At 54.1% G+C, this 19,704-nt stretch overlaps 1 protein-coding gene across 1 annotated transcript in view; it reads right to left on the bottom strand.

The window, feature by feature from the left end:
* Positions 1–19,704, bottom strand: part of LOC142290039 (uncharacterized) — a 218,899-nt gene that overhangs the window by 182,632 nt on the left and 16,563 nt on the right. The window contains exons 5-7 of the mRNA XM_075333986.1: positions 18,943–19,143; positions 18,438–18,562; positions 97–190 (exon numbers count right to left, since the gene is read on the bottom strand). Coding sequence (XP_075190101.1) covers positions 97–190; positions 18,438–18,562; positions 18,943–19,143 — 420 coding nt within the window. The remainder of the gene's footprint in view (positions 1–96; positions 191–18,437; positions 18,563–18,942; positions 19,144–19,704) is intronic.

The following is a 19,704-nucleotide window of genomic DNA, read 5'->3' as shown; positions in this document are numbered from 1 at the left end:
GAAAAAAACAAAAACACCAGTATTCAGTGCATCTCTAAGAACTGTGGTCACACCGGCAGTATGAGGATCCAGTAGCTTTAGAACTTCTGTACTTACCTGCAGTGGATCTGGAGGAGGAGGGGGGAGACCGGCAATTTTGGCTGCACGCTCCCTTTCAATGCCAAGTGCCTTTTTCCGTGCCTTGATCTGCCTGAGAGAAGGAAGACGGACAGAATTAGGACACGGTGCAAAGATGAAACGCTCCATCACTGCAGAACGAGGGAGAGAAACAAGCGGATGCCGACACTGACTGACTGTGTGCGTGTGTAGACAAGAGCGGCCATCAGGGTTTATTCACACGACACTTTAGCGGTCATATTTTCCAGTTCATGCACATAACAGGGACCAGAGTATATGGCAGCTAAATAATAGTGTGAATAATGCGCCCCCCCCCCCAAAAAGAAGGGAATTTTGTTTACTTACCGTAAATTCCTTTTCTTCTAGCTCCAATTGGGAGACCCAGACAGTGGGTGTATAGCTACTGCCTCTGGAGGCCGCACAAAGAACTACACTTAAAAGTGTAAGGCCCCTCCCCTTCTGGCTATACACCCTCCCGTAGGAGTACGGATTCCTCAGTTTTAGTACCAAAGCAAGAAGGAGGAAAGCCAATAATAGTTTCAAAAACAAATTCAATCCGATAACAAGATCGGAGAACTTAAGAAACAACATGAACAACATGTGCACCCGAAAAACGAAACCCTAAGAACAAATAGGGCGGGTGCTGGGTCTCCCAATTGGAGCTAGAAGAAAAGGAATTTACGGTAAGTAAACAAAATTCCCTTCTTCTTTTTCGCTCCTAATTGGGAGACCCAGACAGTGGGACGTCCAAAAGCAGTCCCTGGGTGGGTAAAAAGATACCACATGAACGGGCTGTCAGACAGCCTCTTCCTACAGGTGGGCCACCGCCGCCTGAAGGACCTGTCTACCTAGGCTGGCATCTGCCGAAGCGTAGGTATGCACTTGATAGTGCTTGGTAAACGTGTGCAGACTCGACCAGGTAGCCGCCTGGCACACTTGCTGAGCCGTAGCCTGATGCCGCAATGCCCAGGACGCACCCACGGCTCTGGTAGAATGGGCCTTCAGTCCAGATGGAATCGGAAGCCCAGCAGAACGGTATGTGTGAAGAATTGGTTCCTTGATCCACCGCGCCAGGGTGGATTTGGAAGCTTGCGATCCCTTATGCTGACCAGCGACTAGGACAAAGAGCGCATCAGAACGGCGTAGAGGCGCCGTGCGAGAAATGTAAGTCCTGAGTGCTCTCACCAGGTCCAACAGATGTAAACCTTTTTCAAATTGGTGAACTGGATGCGGACACAAAGATGGCAAAGTGATATCCTGATTGAGATGAAAGGAAGAAACCACCTTGGGAGAAAACTCTGGAATTGGACGCAGTACTACCTTGTCTTGGTGAAACACCAGGAAGGGAGATTTGCAAGATAACGCCGCTAGCTCGGACACTCTTCGAAGAGACGTGACCGCCACAAGAAAAACTACTTTTTGTGAAAGCCGAGAAAGGGAAACCTCTTTCAAAGGCTCGAAAGGCGGCTTCTGGAGAGCAAGGAGAACCTTGTTCAGATCCCAGGGTTCCAATGGCCGTCTGTAAGGAGGAACGATATGACAAACCCCTTGGAGAAACGTGCGTACTTTAGAAAGCCGTGCCAAGCGTTTCTGAAAGAATACGGATAGTGCGGAGACTTGACCCTTAAGCGAGCTAAGCGACAAACCTTTTTCCAACCCAGACTGCAGGAAGGAAAGAAAAATTGGCAATGCAAATGGCCAGGGAGAAAACCCTTGAGCCAAGCACCACGCTAAGAATATCTTCCACGTCCTGTGATAGATCTTAGCTGAGGATGGTTTTCTAGCTTGTCTCATTGTGGCAACAACTCCCTGAGATAAACCTGAGGCCGCTAGGATCCAGGACTCAATGGCCACACAGTCAGGTTCAGGGCCGCAGAATTCAGATGGAAAAACGGCCCTTGAGACAGCAAATCTGGACGGTGTGGTAGTGTCCACGGTTGGCCTACCGTGAGATGCCACAGATCCGGGTACCACGACCTTCTTGGCCAATCTGGAGCGACGAGTATGGCTCGATGGCAGTCGGACTTGATTTTCCGGAGAACTCTGGGTAACAATGCTAGAGGTGGGAACACATAGGGGAGCCGGAATTGCGACCAATCCTGAACCAAGGCGTCTGCCGCCAGCGCTCGGTGATCGTGAGACCGTGCCATGAAAACTGGGACCTTGTTGTTGTGCCGTGACGCCATCAGATCGACGTCCGGCGTCCCCCAGCGGCAACAGATCTGCTGAAAAACTTCCGGGTGAAGGGACCATTCTCCTGCGTCCATGCCCTGGCGACTGAGAAAGTCTGCTTCCCAGTTTTCCACGCCTGGGATGTGAACTGCGGATATGGTGGACGCTCTGCTTTCCACCCACGTCAAAATCCGCTGGACTTCTTGAAAAGCTTGGCGGCTGCGTGTTCCCCCTTGGTGGTTGATGTACGCCACCGCCGTGGAATTGTCCGACTGAATCCGAATCTGCTTGCCTTCCAGCCATTGTTGGAAGGCTCGCAGGGCAAGATAGATTGCTCTGATTTCCAGAACATTGATCTGCAGGGTGGACTCTTCCTGAGTCCACGTCCCCTGAGCCCTGTGGTGGAGAAACACCGCTCCCCACCCTGATAGGCTGGCATCTGTCGTGACCACTGCCCAGGACGGGGGAAGGAACGACTTTCCCTGTGACAATGAGTTGGGGAGAAGCCACCAACGTAGAGAGTCCTTGGCAGTCTGAGAGAGGGAGACAGTCCTGTCGAAGGACGTCGATTTCCCATCCCATTGGCGTAGAATGTCCCATTGGAGAGGGCGCAGATGAAACTGCGCGAACGGGACTGCCTCCATTGCTGCTACCATCTTTCCTAGGAAATGCATGAGGCGCCTCAGTGAGTGCGACTGGCTCTGAAGGAGAGATTGCACTCCAGTCCGTAGCGAGCACTGCTTGTCCAGTGGAAGCCTCACTATCGCTGATAGAGTATGAAACTCCATGCCAAGATAAGTCAGAGACTGGGTCGGGGTTAGATGAGACTTTGGAAAGTTGATAATCCACCCGAACGTCTGGAGAGTGTCTAGCGCCACCTTCAGACTGTGTTGGCATGCCTCTTGAGAGGGTGCTTTTATAAGCAGGTCGTCTAGATACGGGATGACCGAGTGACCCTGCGAGTGCAGAACAGCTACTACTGCTGCCATGACTTTGGTGAAGACCCGGGGGGCTGTTGCCAGACCGAAAGGTAACGCTACGAATTGTAGGTGCTCGTCGTGTATGACGAAGCGTAGGAAACGCTGATGCTCTGGTGCAATCGGCACGTGGAGATACGCATCTTTGATATCTATTGATGCTAGAAAATCTCCTTGAGACATTGAGGCTATGACGGAGCGTAGGGATTCCATCCGGAACTTCCTGACTTTTACGTGTCTGTTGAGTAACTTTAGATCCAGGACGGGTCGATACGATCCGTCCTTTTTTGGGACCACAAACAGATTGGAGTAAAAACCGTGACCTTGTTCCTGAAGAGGGACGGAGGTCACCACTCCTTCCGCCTTTAGAGCGGCCACCGCCTGCAACAGAGCATCGGCTCGGTCTGGTGGTGGAGAAGTTCTGAAGAAACGAGTTGGCGGACGAGAACTGAACTCTATCCTGTACCCGTGAGACAGAATATCTCTCACCCAACGGTCTTTGACGCTTGCCAGCCAAATGTCGCCAAAGTGGGACAGCCTCCCACCGACCGCGGGTGTGGGAATCGGAGACCGCAAGTCAGGAGGACGCCGTCTTGGCAACGGTTCCTCCGGCTGGCCTTTTTGGGCGTGACTGAGACCTCCAAGAATCTGAGCGTCTCTGGTCTTTTTGAGTCTTTTTTGACGCGGCGAATTGGGACCTGCCCGGTCCTCGAAAGGACCGATAACCAGACTGACCCCTCCTCTGTTGGGGTTTGTTTTGTCTGTGTTGCGGTAAGGAAGAGTCCTTACCCTTGGAGTGTTTGATGATTTCATCCAAACGCTCTCCAAACAATCGCTCACGAGAAAAAGGCAAATTAGTTAAGCACTTCTTGGAATGAGAATCTGCTTTCCAATGTCTCAACCACAGGGCCCTACGCAAAACAACGGAGTTGGCTGACGCCACTGCCGTGCGGCTTGTAGCGTCAAGAACAGCATTAATCGCGTACGACGCGAATGCCGCCATTTGCGAGGTCAATGGTGCTACCTGCGGGGCAAAGGCACGTGTGACTGAGTCAACTCGCGCAAGCCCGGCCGTGATAGCTTGGAGTGCCCATACGGCCGCAAAAGAAGGCGCTAATGACGCTCCAATCGCTTCATAGATGGATTTCAGCCAGAGCTCCATCTGCCTGTCAGTGGCATCTTTAAGTGCCGCTCCATCTTCAACTGCAACCAAGGATCTAGCTGCAAGCCTGGAAATTGGAGGATCCACTTTTGGACACTGGGTCCAACCCTTGACCACTTCAGTGGGAAAAGGGTAGCGTGTATCTTTAAGCCGTTTAGGAAAACGCCTTTCAGGATAAGCGTGGGGTTTCTGGATTGCGTCTCTAAAGTCAGCGTGGTCCAGAAAAGTGCTTAATGTACGCTTAGGGTATCTGAAATGGATTCTCTCGTGCTGCGAAGCTGACTCCTCAACCGGAGGAGCTGGTGGGGAAATATTTAACATCTTATTGATGTTAAATATAAGATCATTAACTATGGCGTCACCATCTGGTGTATCTAGATTGAGAGCGGTCCCAGGATCAGAATCCTGATCAGTTACGTCCGCCTCATCACCCATAGATTCATCTCGCTGGGATCCTGACCATTGAGATGAATGTGAAGGCCCGTCATAGCGAGCCCGCTTAGGCTGCCCGGGGCCATCGTCCGAGTCAGAGTCTTCACCCTGAGGTGTATATGCCCGTCCCGGAGCTTGGAGCTGAGGGGGACCAGGGGGCAATGATTGCACAGTGTCCGTGGCCTGAAGTACAGGCCTAGCTCGCAATGTGTCAAGAATTTGTGACATAGTGAGAGACATTCTGTCAGCAAACGCTGCAAACTCAGTTCCTGTCACCTGGACAGCATTCACAGGTGGTACACCCTGGGACACGTCCAGCAGAGGTCCCGACTGTGCAAGCGCCGCAGGGGCCGAGCACTGCACACAATGGGGGTCAGTGGAGCCTGCCGGTAGAAAAGTCCCACATGCGGTGCAGGAAGCATATAATGTCTGTGCCTTGGCACCCTTGCGTTTTACGGACGACATGCTGCTGGCTCTCTGCAATGTGAGAGAGTCTATAGCCAAAGGGCGACCAGCGCTATGCAACACAAAGTATTTGTAGCAACAAAATACTAAAAATACTACTGGCACCAGAGGGGGTGAGCCCTGAGGGCTGCTTACCGCCCGCTGAATAGCGGGTAAGAGGCGCAGAATTCCTTGTCTGGGTCTCCCCGGCTCCCCTCTGCAGCTCAACGTGTCAGCAGGAATGGCTGCCGGCGTCTGTGGAGAGGGGCGGTCCGTGGGAGGTTCCAAACAAAAGTGCGGGAACAGTGTCCCCTCTGTGCCGACTGTGAGGGCTGGAGTATGTAAAAAAGACTCCAGCCCTCAGCGCTGATGCCTTGGCCAGCGTCCCGCCCCTCTCCTGACTGGCAGGTCTGGGGGCGGGAACGAACGGAAGCAGGCCGCAAAAGCCGGGGACTCGAGTTATCAGCGCGGCCGCCGTAAAAGCGCGGGCCGCGCTGAAGTCCCCGGCGCACCACAAGTGCCAGCCGCCCCAGCGGCCGGCGCGACCGATTCCTCGAAGTGGCCGGCGTCCCGCCCCTCTCCTGACTGGCAGGTCTGGGGGCGGGAACGAACGGAAGCAGGCCGCAAAAGCCGGGGACTCTAGTTATCAGCGTGGCCGCCGTAAAAGCGCAGGCCGCGCTGAAGTCCCCGGCGCACTACAAGTGCCAGCCGCGCCGCAGTCCCAGCGGCCGGCGCGACCGATTCCCATAAGTGTGCCTGCTTCAGCGAAGCTGAATGAGGCCATGGCACAAGCGCCGCAGCGCTGATGTCCCCCGGCGCACTACAACACCCAGCATGCTGTGGTGTGAGCGCCAAATGCACGGGGACAGAGTACCTTGAGGAAGCAGGGCCATGTCCCTGATGTACTCCGCTCCATCCAGCATCTTCTCCAGGGGCTGTAGATGGAGCACGGTCTCAGTGCCTGGAGACCGGTAAATCCCACTTCACCCAGAGCCTTGTAAAAAGGGATGGGGAAGGAATCAGCATGTGGGCTCCTGCCGCCGTACCCGCAATGGGTACCTCAACCTTACAAACACCTCCGACATAAGTGGGGTGAGAAGGGAGCATGCTGGGAGTCTGTATAGACCCTCTTTTCTTCCATCCGACATAGTCAGCAGCTGCTGCTGACTAAAAACAATGGAGCAATGCGTGCGTGTCTGACCTCCTGCGCACAAAGCTAAAACTGAGGAATCCGTACTCCTACGGGAGGGTGTATAGCCAGAAGGGGAGGGGCCTTACACTTTTAAGTGTAGTTCATTGTGCGGCCTCCAGAGGCAGTAGCTATACACCCACTGTCTGGGTCTCCCAATTAGGAGCGAAAAAGAAAAATAAATAATAAACATGAAATAAATAAATAAAAAAAATAAATAAATAAATTGTGATTTTGCATATTTTACTGTGCACGTAAGAGACAGACGTCACGTCAGGTATTATATATAGAGCCAACATACATGAAAACGGTGCCATTATTGAATTTATTTTTTTTTAGGAACAATATTTTTGTGGCTATAAATCATTTTGTTTCAATTGGGTTTCATTAAACATTTTCCACCATTTGGCTTTTTGTTTCCTTGCGTATTCTACTTTGCTGAGGTCTGGGATCATATAGCTGAGAGAAAAAAAAAAAAGAAAGTCAGATAAAAGTGACAGTCTCGATTGTCGCGCAGAGCTCACTGCCAGATCCTCAGTTAGCTCATTCTGTGACACAGAAGCTAAAACAGGCAGATAGTGCAAAATGTTTAACGAAAACCAAAAAGCAAAAGATTTTTTGTCCCAACTCCTTGCATTTATGCAAGAAAAAAAAAAATCTTAATTACTCACCGGTAATGGGATTTTCAATAGCCCATGACAGCACCACATGAGAGATAGGTTCCGCCCACATCAGGACAGGAAACCCACTGATAAAAAGGCGGTACCTCTCCTCCACATCAGTAGGTTTTCAGAGCCAGAGAGGACCAACAAAACACAACAAACAGATTAATCATACCACCACCCAAGGAAAAACACCCATAACTAACACTCCCCGAAGGGTGCCCACAACCAGTGAAAAGGGGGGGAACTAAGGGTGCTGTCATGGGCTATTGAAAATCCCATTACCGGTGAGTAATTAAGATTTTTCCCTGCCGCCCATGACAGCACCACATGAGAGATTTATATAGACCATCCACCTTAGGGAGGGACCACCGCCTGCAAGACCCGTCTCCCAAAGGAAAGGTCAGTTGTGGAGGACAAGTCCAGCCTATAGTGCCGAAAGAAAGTCCCAGGAGACGACCAAGTAGCCGCCCGACAGATCTGGTCAATAGAGGCATTCGCCCTCTCTGCCCAAGACGTAGACACTGCTCTAGTGGAGTGCGCCCTTATGCCCGGAGGAGGAGTGGCGTCTTTAGCCGAGTACGCCAAACCGATGGCATCCCTGACCCATCTGGCCAAGGTAGCTTTAGAAGCCCCATGCCCCCTGGACTGCCCCTGAAAAGTGACAAACAGGACCTGAGACTTCCTCCATTCCCTAGTCCTATCTAGGTACGTGACTAAGGCCCTCCGGACATCCAACGTGTGTAACCTAGCCTCCTTCTCGTTCCGAGGGGGGTCACAGAGGGAAGGGAGCACGATCTCTTGGGACCGATGAAAAGGTGTAGAAACCTTGGGCAAGTAGAAGGGATCAGTCCGCAACACTACCCTATCATCCAGAATCTGGGTATAAGGGTGAACCACAGACAAGGCTTGGAGATCCCCCACCCGCCTGGCCGAGGTGAGTGCGACGAGGAGAAAAACCTTAAGGGACAGCAGTTTGAGAGGGACTTCCCCTAAGGGCTCAAACGGTGGCCCTGTGAGGGCATCCAACACTAAATTAAGGTCCCATGGGGGAACCCTGGGAGCCTGAACAGGCACAGACCTGGACTTAGATTTAATGAACCGGCAAATCCATTCATTCTGTGCCAGACTACAATGAAACAGAGCCCCTAAGGCCGACACCTGCACCTTGAGCGTACTGGTGGAGAGCCCCAATTCCAACCCCCTCTGGAGGAATTCTAGAATAGCCGAGATAGGAGGGGGGCCCTCCGCCCGAGCCCCCGACTGAAGGAGAAAGCGCTTCCAGACCCTACCGTAAATGGCCGTGGTGACCACTTTCCTACTGCGAAGAAGAGTATCGATTAAGGAAGAGGAAAACCCCCGTCGAGCTAGCAGCCGCCGCTCAAACGCCAAGCCGTCAAATGGAGAGCCGGGTCGGGGGGGTGACGGACTGGGCCCTGGGACAGGAGATGAGGGGCGTCCGGGAGAACCCAAGGATCCACCAGAGACAGTGTCCGCAGCCAGTAAAACCATGCCCGTTTCGGCCAGAAGGGGGCGATGAGAATAACCTCCGCTCTGTCGGTCCGGATTTTCCGGAGAACCGAAGGCAACAGGATCAGGGGAGGAAACGCGTACAGGAGGCCGTGAGACCAAGACATCTGGAAGGCATCGAGGGCAACAGGATCGTCTCGGGGGTTGAGAGAGCAGAACCTGTCCACTTTCCGATTCGCCTTGGTAGCGAACAGGTCGAGAACAGGGGCACCCCATAGAAGCGTGAGCTTGCGAAAGACCCCCGGGTCCAAGGACCACTCCCCCTGACTGAGACAGTGCCGGCTGAGGAAGTCTGCCTCCGCGTTTTCCGCCCCCTTGATATGAAGAGCTGTCAATGAGGAGAGATGTTGTTCGGCTAGCTGGAAGATGCGCATAGTCAGAGCCAGAAGAGAAGGGGATCTGGTGCCTCCCTGATGGTTGACGTACGCCACAGTCACCCTGTTGTCTGAAAAGACCAGAACATGGCGACCTCTCAAGAAGGGGAGGAACCCCTCTAGTGCCTTGAGAACCGCCATGAGCTCCCTGTAGTTTGAGGACTGTCTGACCAACCGAGCGTCCCAGGGACCTTGAAGCACCTGTTGGCGCAGATGGGCGCCCCACCCCCAACGGCTGGCATCCGTGACTATAGTGTCCGTGACCGGGGAAAGCCAAGGAACCCCCGTCCGGAGGTGAGAGGGGTCCTGCCACCAACCCAGGGAGTGCAAGGAGTCTGCAGACAGGGTCAACTTCTTCTCCAAACAGCCTCCAAACAGTCTCTGAAACCGAAGGACCTCCAACTGGAGGATTCTGGAATGCAGCTGGGCCCACCATACCCCTGGGATGCAAGAGGTAAGAGTCCCGACCAGCGACATAGCCTGCCGTAAGGACATGCCTGGGCAACTCCTTACGGAAGAGATTAAGGACAAGATCCTGGTGACCTTGTCCACCGGCAGGTGGCACAACTGACTCTTATAGTCCAGGACGAGACCCAGGAAGACCTGACATTGGAGAGGCTGGAGTCTGGACTTCCGCAGATTCACCACCCACCCCAGGCCTTCCAGGATGGTGATGACCCTGGTCACATGAGCCGCACATAGAGACTCCGACTGACCCACTATCAGGAGGTCGTCCAGATACGGAACGATCAATATGTCCTGTTCCCTGACATGTGCCATGACCTCTGCGAGGACTTTGGTGAAGATCCGCGGGGCCATGGAAAGCCCGAATGGCAGCGCTGCGAATTGGAAGTGTCTCAGCCTCCCGGAGACGTGTAGTGCGAACCTGAGGAACCGCCGGTGAGCCGGAAAAATAGGGATGTGATAATAGGCGTCCTTCAAGTCGAGGACCGCCATAAAACACCCTGGATACAACAGTCTGACAGTTGACTTCATGGTCTCCATTTTGAAGGCTCGCTGCACCAGATGCAAATTCAAGCTCCTCAGGTTGAAGATGGTGCGGAAGGTGGAGTCCGGCTTCCGAACCAGAAACAGTGTTGAGTAAAAGCCGTCCCCTTCTTGACCTATGGGGACCTCCTGAACGACTTTCCTCGAGAGGAGAGTTAGCACTTCTACTTCCAAGGCCATCTGCCGCTCTGGGGACCGCAAGGATGTTATTATGAGAGACCCCCGAGGGGGTGAACGGAAGTCCAATTTTAACCCTTCCGCCACAATCTGAAGGAGCCACTTGTTGGAGGAGATTGCCTGCCATGCATGGAGGAAGAGGGACAGCCGACCCCCTACCTGATGACAGGCGTCATTGAGAGGGCTTGGGCTTATTATCGGAGTGCTTGCCAAAGAGAAAGCCCGAGGTATTCTTTCTACGGTCCTTCCACTGATCTTGCGGTTTTTGAGACTTCTTTGCGAAAAACTGACGTCTCCGAAAGGGCCGGCTGCGAGAGGACGCCACCGGAAAAACTGGAAACCCGTTTCTTATCGGATGCCTTAGTGAGGAGGTCGTCCAGGCCAGAGCCAAAAAGATAGGCACCTTCACAAGGCATGCTGCATAGTCGCCCCTTGGATTGGACATCACCCTTCCAAGTTTTCAGCCAGAGGGCCCGACGCGCGGAATTGGAAAGCGCCGCCGACCTGGCAAACAGTCTTAAAGAATCAACCGAGGCATCAGCCATAAAGGCAGCAGCACCCTGTATTAAGGGCAAGGACGAGATAAAGAGAATTTTGTTTACTTACCGTAAATTCTTTTTCTTATAGTTCCGTCATGGGAGACCCAGACCATGGTGTATAGCTACTGCCCCCGGAGGACACACAAAGTTACTACACTCAAAAACGTGTAGCTCCTCCCTCCTAGCATATACACCCCCTGCTAGCCAGATCTAGCCAGTTTAGTGCAAAAGCTGAAGGAGGACATCCACCCATAAGAGAGACAGAGTAAAAACCGGAAGAACCGGAACCTCTGTCTACAACAATAACAGCCGGTGAAGACACACGGAACAAGAAACCTGCCAACAGGCATAGGGAGGGTGCTGGGTCTCCCATGACGGAACTATAAGAAAAAGAATTTACGGTAAGTAAACAAAATTCTCTTTTTCTTCATCGTTCCTATGGGAGACCCAGACCATGGGACGTTCAAAAGCAGTCCATGGGTGGGAATAAACAGACAACTGAGAAGCAGGCAAACCTAACTTCACAAATGGGCGACAGACGCCGGAAAAATGCGTCTGTCCAAGCCCACGTCTGCCAAAGCATGAGCATGCGTTGGGAGTGCTTCGAAAAAGCATGCAGACTAATTTGAGCTGCAGTCTGACAGACCTATTGAGCCGCAACCTGGTGCCTGAAAGCCCAAAAATAAAGGCGCCGACAGGTCTGACCAAATGTGCCCCGATCCCCAGCGGGGAAGGCACCTGAGTACACTCATAGGTCTCGGAAATGGCCGACCTAGGCCAACTTCAGGTACAGCTTAGATGCCGAGAGACCGTTACGCTGACGACCAGTCAGCACTAGAGAGGTGCACCGCCTAATAACGGCGGTGCGAGACACATAGATCCGGAGCGCCCGCACCAGATCCAGGATATGCAACGCTTCCTCAAGCGATGAACAGGAGCCGGACAAAAGGAAGGCAGGAAAATTGCCCCGGATAAGGTGGAGGCAGAAACCACCTTAGGGAAAAAAGTCCGGAGTCGGACGAAGACCACCTTGTCTTGATGCAAGAGACCAAAAAAGGGGGACGACTCCGAGAGAGTGCAGCCAGAACTCTCAGGCGGGAAATTATAGCCACTAGAAGGTGTACCTTTCTGTGAAAGATGAAACAACAAAACCTCCCCAAGAGGCGCAAAGGGGGGTTTCCGGGAACCGGGAGGACCGGATTTAGGTCCTAGGTCTCCATAGGCCGCCGGAAAAGCGGAATGATGTGAGATGCGCCCTTAAAGGAGCGCACCGGAGCCAGCCGGGCGATACGCCGCTGGCACATACTGACAGGGCCGAGACCTGTCCCTTAATGAGGGATAGTCCTAGCTGTAGACCGGACTGTGGAAGGGACAGGAGGGTCAGCTAGGCCAAAAAGGTCAAAGGACAGTTTGGAGCTCGAGTCAAGGCAGAGATGACTTCGGGAAGGATATCAGAAGTCGCTAAGATCCAGGACTCAAGAGCTATGCCGTCAAGAACTCTGACGGGAAAAACGGACCTTTTGAGAAAAGGTCTGAACGGTCCGGAAGATGCCATGGCAACCCAACAGACAGAAGGAGCAGGTCAGAGGACCAAGCCCGCTTGGGTCAGTCTGGAAGAATGACCCGACGGCCCCCTTTACCGATCTTGCGCAGGACTCTGGACAAGAGGTAGGGGGTGAAATTCGAAAAGAGACAAGCTGGGATCAAACATGAACCAGTGTGTCTACCGCAAAACCTGAGGATTGTGGACCGCGGTTGGACAGCTGAAATAGCCTGCCTCGTAGTTTTCACATCTAGGATGTGGACTGCGGATACGGTGGACTAGGAGTCCCTTGTCCACTGAGGAATGTTGAGCCGCCAAGATTGCCAGGCGGCTGAGCGTCCCGCCCTGGATGAAATAGGAAAACGCTGTCACGTTGTCCGACTGGACTCGAATGTGCCTAGCCGCTCACAGATGGGGAAGGCTTGGAGAGCCAGAAATACAGCAGTGATTTCCAGCACATTGATCCAGAGGGCTGATTCGGACAGAGTCCAAGCGCCCTGCGCTCCACGGTGGAGATATCCTGCTCCCCAGGCGGATAGGCTAGCATCCTGGTGAGGATCACCCGGGACGGGCCAGAGACGAGCGCCCCTGAGACAGAGTGGCCGAAGCCACCACTGAAAACGAGCCTCTGGTCAGTGGCGAAGCCACCACCCCGTGGGAGGATTGAGTTCGCTTGTACAGCGGAAAACATCCAGACTCAGAGGACGCAGGGGAAACTGGGCAAGGAACCGCTTCCATTGACGCCCCTGGTTCGAAGTCAGAGTGGACTTAGACAGAAAGACAAGCCACCCGAATAGGTCAGCGTGGCGAGAGTGAGCGAAGCACTCTGCTAAGAGTCAGCACAGGATGAAGCCCCAACAAGAAGGCTGACCAGGGCAAAAGATCACTGCCAAACCCTAGGGGGGCAAGGACCGTAATCACAGCTGCCTCAATGATAAAATTCGAGGGGCCTTGGCTAATCCCAAGGGAAGAGCCACGAATTGGACCACTCCAATTGTCAAAACGTAGTCAACGCTGGTGAGAAACTGCGATTGACTCCTGCCGATAGGCAGCTCTGATGCCGATGGCTGCTAAGGAATCTCCTTGGGCTCTTGATTGATCCGGTGAGAAAAACACACGGAACAAAACCGAGACTCCATGTGAAAACGCCCCACCTGGCCATGCTTGAAAAGCTAAAGATCCAGGTCGGAAGGCACCGCCCTCTTCGGGGACTAGGAATACATTTAAGCAAAAATCTCAGAACCGTTCCCAGTCGGGAACCGGTACAATTCCTCCATTGGCCAGCAAGAAATGCCACAGCCTGTGAGAAGGCGGCGGCCTTGGAGCCGGGAGGAGTTGACAGAAAAAATCTGTTTGGCGGGTGGACAGAAGTCCATCCTGTAGCCCAGGGAGATATAATGTCGCCCCCATTTAACGGAGACGTGTTAGAACTCTACGTCACCAAATGGAGAGAGCCTGCCACCGACCAAGGAGGTTGTTGGCGTGGCTAAATAGCTCGGATGAAACTGACTCAGTGACAACATCTCCTGCGGTCTTCTGAAGACGCAGCTTCGAGCCATTTGGTTCCATGAACCTAGGCTGAGCTAGAGGACGATCAGATGGAGGAACGGAAACCATCGAAACCTAAACTGATTCCTGCCCTGGACAGGTTCCCTGGTTTAGGTTTGTGGCGAGGAAGCACACTCCCCGCCAAGAGCTTCCTTAATTTCACCCAGCTTGGTTCCGGGGAAACTGGGCCCACCAAGGGGGAGCCCAGCCAGGAACCTCCATAGAGGCATCTGCCTTCCAATTTCGAAGCCACAGGAGCCTGCGGATAGCGAGGAAGGTAGCCCAGACCACCGCCGTGCGGCGTCTAGCATGGCAGACCTGGCAGAGGATGAAAAGACTGAAGTCTGGAGTTCAGGCAACCGTTTTGGGCATAGAGTCCCTGTGAGAGAATGCATCTCCTCCAGAGAAGCAGAGAAGTTACAAAAAACCGCACTGCTGTAAGCTGAGGAGAACAAGCTCCTGCCGTTCCCATACCGACTTGGCCCAAAGGACAACCGGGTGGACCGCAGAACCTTAAGTGAGGAGCCATCAGCCACTGACATAACGGTCCGGGCTGAGCCACCTGAAGTGAATGAGCCCACTTCTTGACCACCATTGGTGGACAGGGGAAACAGTCCTCAGAAACACGCTTCATCTCAGAGCGGATTGAGGTCCAGTACAAAATTAATGTACGGTAGAATCCTATAGAGGTGCCGTCAGCCACTGATACAACTAACCGGGCAGTCTAGACCGGAGTGGCTACCCTCTCTGAAGGGAGGGGGAGACAGGCAGCAGAACCCCGCTGTGGGGTCTGCAGGAAAGGCTGTGGGCTTGGACGCAGCGGGCTGAAAACTGGAGTGGTTAAGTAACACACTCCTTGACCTGCTAAAAGTAAACTGTGCCTTTCTGCCAGCGGGGAATACTCCCCTGATCAGGCGGACACAAGAATAATGGACGCAAGCCAATCATTCGCATCTGCGTCACCTACGGACGGATCAATGTACATAAAGTAGCGTCCGTGTCCGCGGTAGAGACATCTTCCTCGTCCGGTGAATCAGCTCGTAATCGGAGCTGCGGGACGGGGAGGACAGGGGACCCTGCGTCTCCCTGTCAGGAGAACGGGGTCTGAGCCCAGAAGGAGAGTCCCTTGTGAGCTTGGCCGAGCGAGCAGAAAACGCCCTGAGAGGGGAACTGCATGCTCAGCAGATGCCGGGACAGCCGACCCCTGGAAATAGGAATCCTATGGGGGTCAGCCACCAAAACCGGAGCAGCTGGAGGGACCATTAATGAGCCCCCATGCTGAGGGGCCACAGTGGTTAGGAGCTCGGTATAGCCGTACGAGACTACCTGCAGTGGATAATAAAGAAACAGCCTGCAGCCTCGCTCTGTGAGACATGCTGCAGAGGTGGGGGCTCTGTCCAGCATGGGTAGAATACCCAAGACAGGGGTTCAGCCTGGGGGGACTCCCACCTAAGAACCATTACAGTGTGCCGGTTCAGGCAATATGAGGTTACATGCAGCACATGTAGAGTACAGCCTTGGAGCTTAGCTGCTAGAGTGAGACATGCTGCTGAGGGGGAGATTCTATGATAAAGAATTAACTCCTTCAGCATGCCTGAGAGTGTCATGCTGCTGAGGAGGAGATTCTATGATAAAGAATTAACTCCTTCAGAATGCCTGAGAGTGTATAAAAAGTGCACAACCAGGGTTGTGACTTATCAGGCCATATTATGAGTGCCCTCCGGATTCCAAGCCTGGACCCTCAGCCAGTATTCCCTCCCTGTGCTGCAGGGCAGCCAGCGCCGACCAGTGTACTAAGACGCTGAGAAAATGGCGCCAGAGTGAGGGGGGAGGCGGGGGTTAACCAGGAGCGGGAATCGGAGGGCGAAGGAGATGTACAGGGGAGGGAATCATCACCTCAAAAAGGAGCGTCCTCCCCTGTGCAGAGCGGCCGGCGGGCGGCTCTGCAGCGTCCCCCTGCATGCCTGACATGCAGGGGAACGAAACGAAACTAGGCCGCGGCTGAAGCCGGGGCCTAAAGTTATGCATGCGGCCGAAAATCAGGCCTCATCGGCGCGGTTCTCAGTAAAAACTGTGGAACCGGCCGGAAACACAGTAAACAAAGCAGCATTATTCAGCAATCACTGTCCCCCCCAATAAAAGTGCCCCACATGCAGAAAGACCCTCTGAATAAACGTCTCTATACTTAGCTTTGAGACGCAGGGTCCAGTCCCTGTGGGGGTGGGGGTCAGTGCTCCGTCCAGCAGGGTCCTGCACAAGGGCTGCGGATGGAGGCCGGTCTCCTGCAAGGCAGTGAGAACCGTGTTGGCTCCCACTTCAAATCAGAGCCCCTAAGGGATGTTGAAGGAGCGCGGCATGAAGGGCTCCTGCCCTGAAGTCAACCTTAACAGCACTGCCGCCAGGGGAGTGTGAAGGGACATGCCGGGGGTCCAGTGGACCCGCTTTTCTTCCAAATCTTTGTAAAAAATGAAAAATCAAAAAGGGATGCATGTGTGTGTGTGGATCCTCCTGACACAAAGCAAGAAACTGGCTAGGACTGGCTAGCAGGGGGTGTATATGCTAGGAGGGAGGAGCTACACGTTTGAGTGTAGTAACTTTGTGTGTCCTCCGGGGGCAGTAGCTATACACCATGGTCTGGGTCTCCCATAGGAACGATGAAGAAAATATCTTTCCTAGGAGTGTCATTGCGCAACTGGTCTTCTAACTGCTGAAGCCACACCATTAAAGACCGGGCAACACAGGCGCTGGTCACGGCAGGGCGCAAGCCACCTGCCGTAGACTCCCATGTACCTCTCAGAAAACCATCAGCCTTCCTATCCAGCTGATCCTTAAGGGACCCCAAGTCCTCAAACGGCAAGGTAGTGGAACGAGACGCCTTGGCAATAGCGACATCAATTTTCGGGGTTCTATCCCAAGAGGTAGACGCTTCCTCATCCACAGGGTACTTCCTTTTAAGGGAAGAGCTAAGATTCAACCTTTTGTCCACTTTTTTCCACTGGTCAGCAATGAGACTCTGAACCTTCTGGGGAATGGAAACCCCTTACGCTTCCTGGAATCCAAGCCCCCAAACATGACATCCTGGGTAGATTCGGGCCCCCTGGGGTCCCACTATGCCCATGGTCAAACGTACTGCCTTCACCAAAGGTCCTACGTCTGCTGTAGGGAACAAGGACGACCACCTTCATCGGAAGAGGAAGAGGAGCCAGAAACGGAGGGGAGAATCCCGAGGAGCCCGACGACCGAGAGCCCTGAGCCGAACCCGCCGAGGTATCGGCAGTAGACAGCTTAGGACGACGGGATTTCTTGCGCCTCTTGCACCCCTTAAGGGATTTAAGGGACTCCTGTACTTCTGCTCTGATAATGGAACGCAATTCAGATGAGAACCCCGGCCCCTCTTTGAGTAGGGTCTGTTGGATACAGCCTGCACACAGGGCCTTGGTGTAATCCGAAGACAGGGAGGATTGGCATATGGCACATTCCTTGTGACGCTGCTTGGAGGCACATTTTTTTCGGTACCTAACAAGAGAGGGGACACGGAAACGGGGACTTAGAAACATGGAAGACCACGAAGTCCACTCACCCCCACGACTCCTGGCAATACCGGATCAGGAGGCGGATTCTTATCTCCCTTGGACCTCTTGGGACCCACCGACCGAACGCTGCCCGGACTGGATACAGCCTTCCGGGAACGATCCGCAGAGCCGCGTTCCGAGCCACGCTGTGGCGACTCCTTGCGCTGCTCCTTGCTGCGGGGTGAATCTCCTGCCATAATGGTAACAATGGAGGAGAAAAAACTCACCAGTCCCAAGCGCCGGTCATATTTGAAACAGAGAATCCCCTCGTTACAAGGGCGCCGCCATCTTGGATCCTAGTGCGCATGCGCACACCAGTCACTTCCTGGTCGCATTGCGCACGTCACCATGGAATCGCGTCACTTCCGGCCGGAGCGTCCAGCTTCACTCCAGCGTGCTGCCCAGCAGGGACAAGCCTTCCAGCGGCCGCCGTGAGTGCGCACATCCCTGGAGCGACGCCGGGCCGAGCTCCCGCTCCAGGCCCGCGCCTCACCGCCGCAGAGGTCTGAGACCGAGGGGGGGTGCAGCCAGGCCCGAGCACCGGCTTCAGGTAAGTACCAGGCTTCCACACCGGGGTCGGACCTGGGACAGCAATGGGTTGTCCATACCAGGACAGGAAACCAAACTGATGTGGAGGAGAGGTACCGCCTTTTTATCAGTGGGTTTCCTGTCCTGATGTGGGCGGAACCTATCTCTCATGTGGTGCTGTCATGGGCGGCAGGGAAAAAGTGTGTTTTCAAAAGGAGGAGCTTTTATTTACTCATTTATTTTTTTAATAGCTGAATATCATAAGTAGTGTTAATTGTCTGTATTCATTATTTTGGATCTAGTCATTTATCTATGCTTCTTGTCTGAACAATATAGCAAAAGTCTGAAAGCGTTAAAGGCAAAGCAACAGATTACTGTAAGGACAAGTTCCGTTATCTGATGGGCATGGAAATTACCAGACTTATGTTTCAAGGCTCTTATGGTACGTGATTTTTCCACTTACCAGGACTGTGCCCTGAGCTGTTTCTCTTTGTGCTGTTTTAACTCTTTCAGTGCCTCTCGGTGCCTCTTCTCGGCTTTCTCTTTATTTACAGCATTTGTCTTCTGGATCGCCTTCAAATCAGGCTCCTGAAGGAAAAAACAAAATGAAACAAATTAAATAACGAACATTGATGACTGCTCAGGTCAAAAGAGCAATAAATTAGGAGGCTGCAGAAGAGGATTTAAACAAAGCCTTAAAGCAGGAGGACACCGTCAGGATCTTACGTGGCTCAAGAAACAATGGAAGGATGGAGGAGAACGCGTGCTCTCCTGTCGGTTGGGGAACTGGCTCTATAATGCTACGTCTGATCGGCTTCATAATATACATCATCCACATATTGCCAACCCGCTCCTCACGCAGGACTATCGGGGCTCTCCCCGGCCTGAGCTGGCTGATAACAGCGGACAAAAGCTCACAGTCAATGACACTATGTAAGGACCCTATCACATTAGAGTGACCGTCTTACATTTTCCTTCGCCTGTCTGTGTCCTTCTCCGATGGCGTTCAGCGAGCACAGGTAGATTTTCTCCAGGGCTTGCAGCTTCTCGGCCTGCGCGGCTTCCCACTTGGCTCTCAGGTCGTCCGCTAATTGCTGAAGCTGCTGATCTCTTCTTTCCTTCACATCCTGGCGGATCTGCTGAGCGATGAACCTCTCCTGCTCCCGCACCTGGAAAGACAATTAGAAGGCTCAAAGCCTGAGGGCAAAGCAAGAGGTCTGCGCATCCACCTCCTCCGGGCAGCCGCCGGCACCCAGCCTCCCCTCCTCTGGGCAGCCGCCGGCACCCAGCCTCCCCCTCCCTCTGGGGCAGCCGCCGGCACCCAGCCTCCCCCTCCCTCCGGGGCAGCCGCCGGCACCCAGCCTCCCCCTCCCTCCGGGGCAGCCGCCGGCACCCAGCCTCCCCCCCTCCCTCCGGGGCAGCCGCCGGCACCCAGCCTCCCCCCTCCCTCCGGGGCAGCCGCCGGCACCCAGCCTCCCCCCTCCCTCCGGGGCAGCCGCCGGCACCCAGCCTCCCCCCTCCCTCCGGGGCAGCCGCCGGCACCCAGCCTCCCCCCTCCCTCCGGGGCAGCCGCCGGCACCCAGCCTCCCCCCCTCCCTCCGGGGCAGCCGCCGGCACCCAGCCTCCCCCCTCCCTCCGGGGCAGCCGCCGGCACCCAGCCTCCCCCTCCCTCCGGGGCAGCCCTGGGCACCCAGCCCCCTTCTACACACACAGGAGCAGAGATGGCAGCA

The sequence above is a fragment of the Anomaloglossus baeobatrachus genome, chromosome 2, assembly GCF_048569485.1.
Source record: "Anomaloglossus baeobatrachus isolate aAnoBae1 chromosome 2, aAnoBae1.hap1, whole genome shotgun sequence".
Lineage (NCBI taxonomy): Eukaryota > Metazoa > Chordata > Amphibia > Anura > Aromobatidae > Anomaloglossus > Anomaloglossus baeobatrachus.
This window is presented reverse-complemented; position numbering and strand designations above follow the sequence as displayed.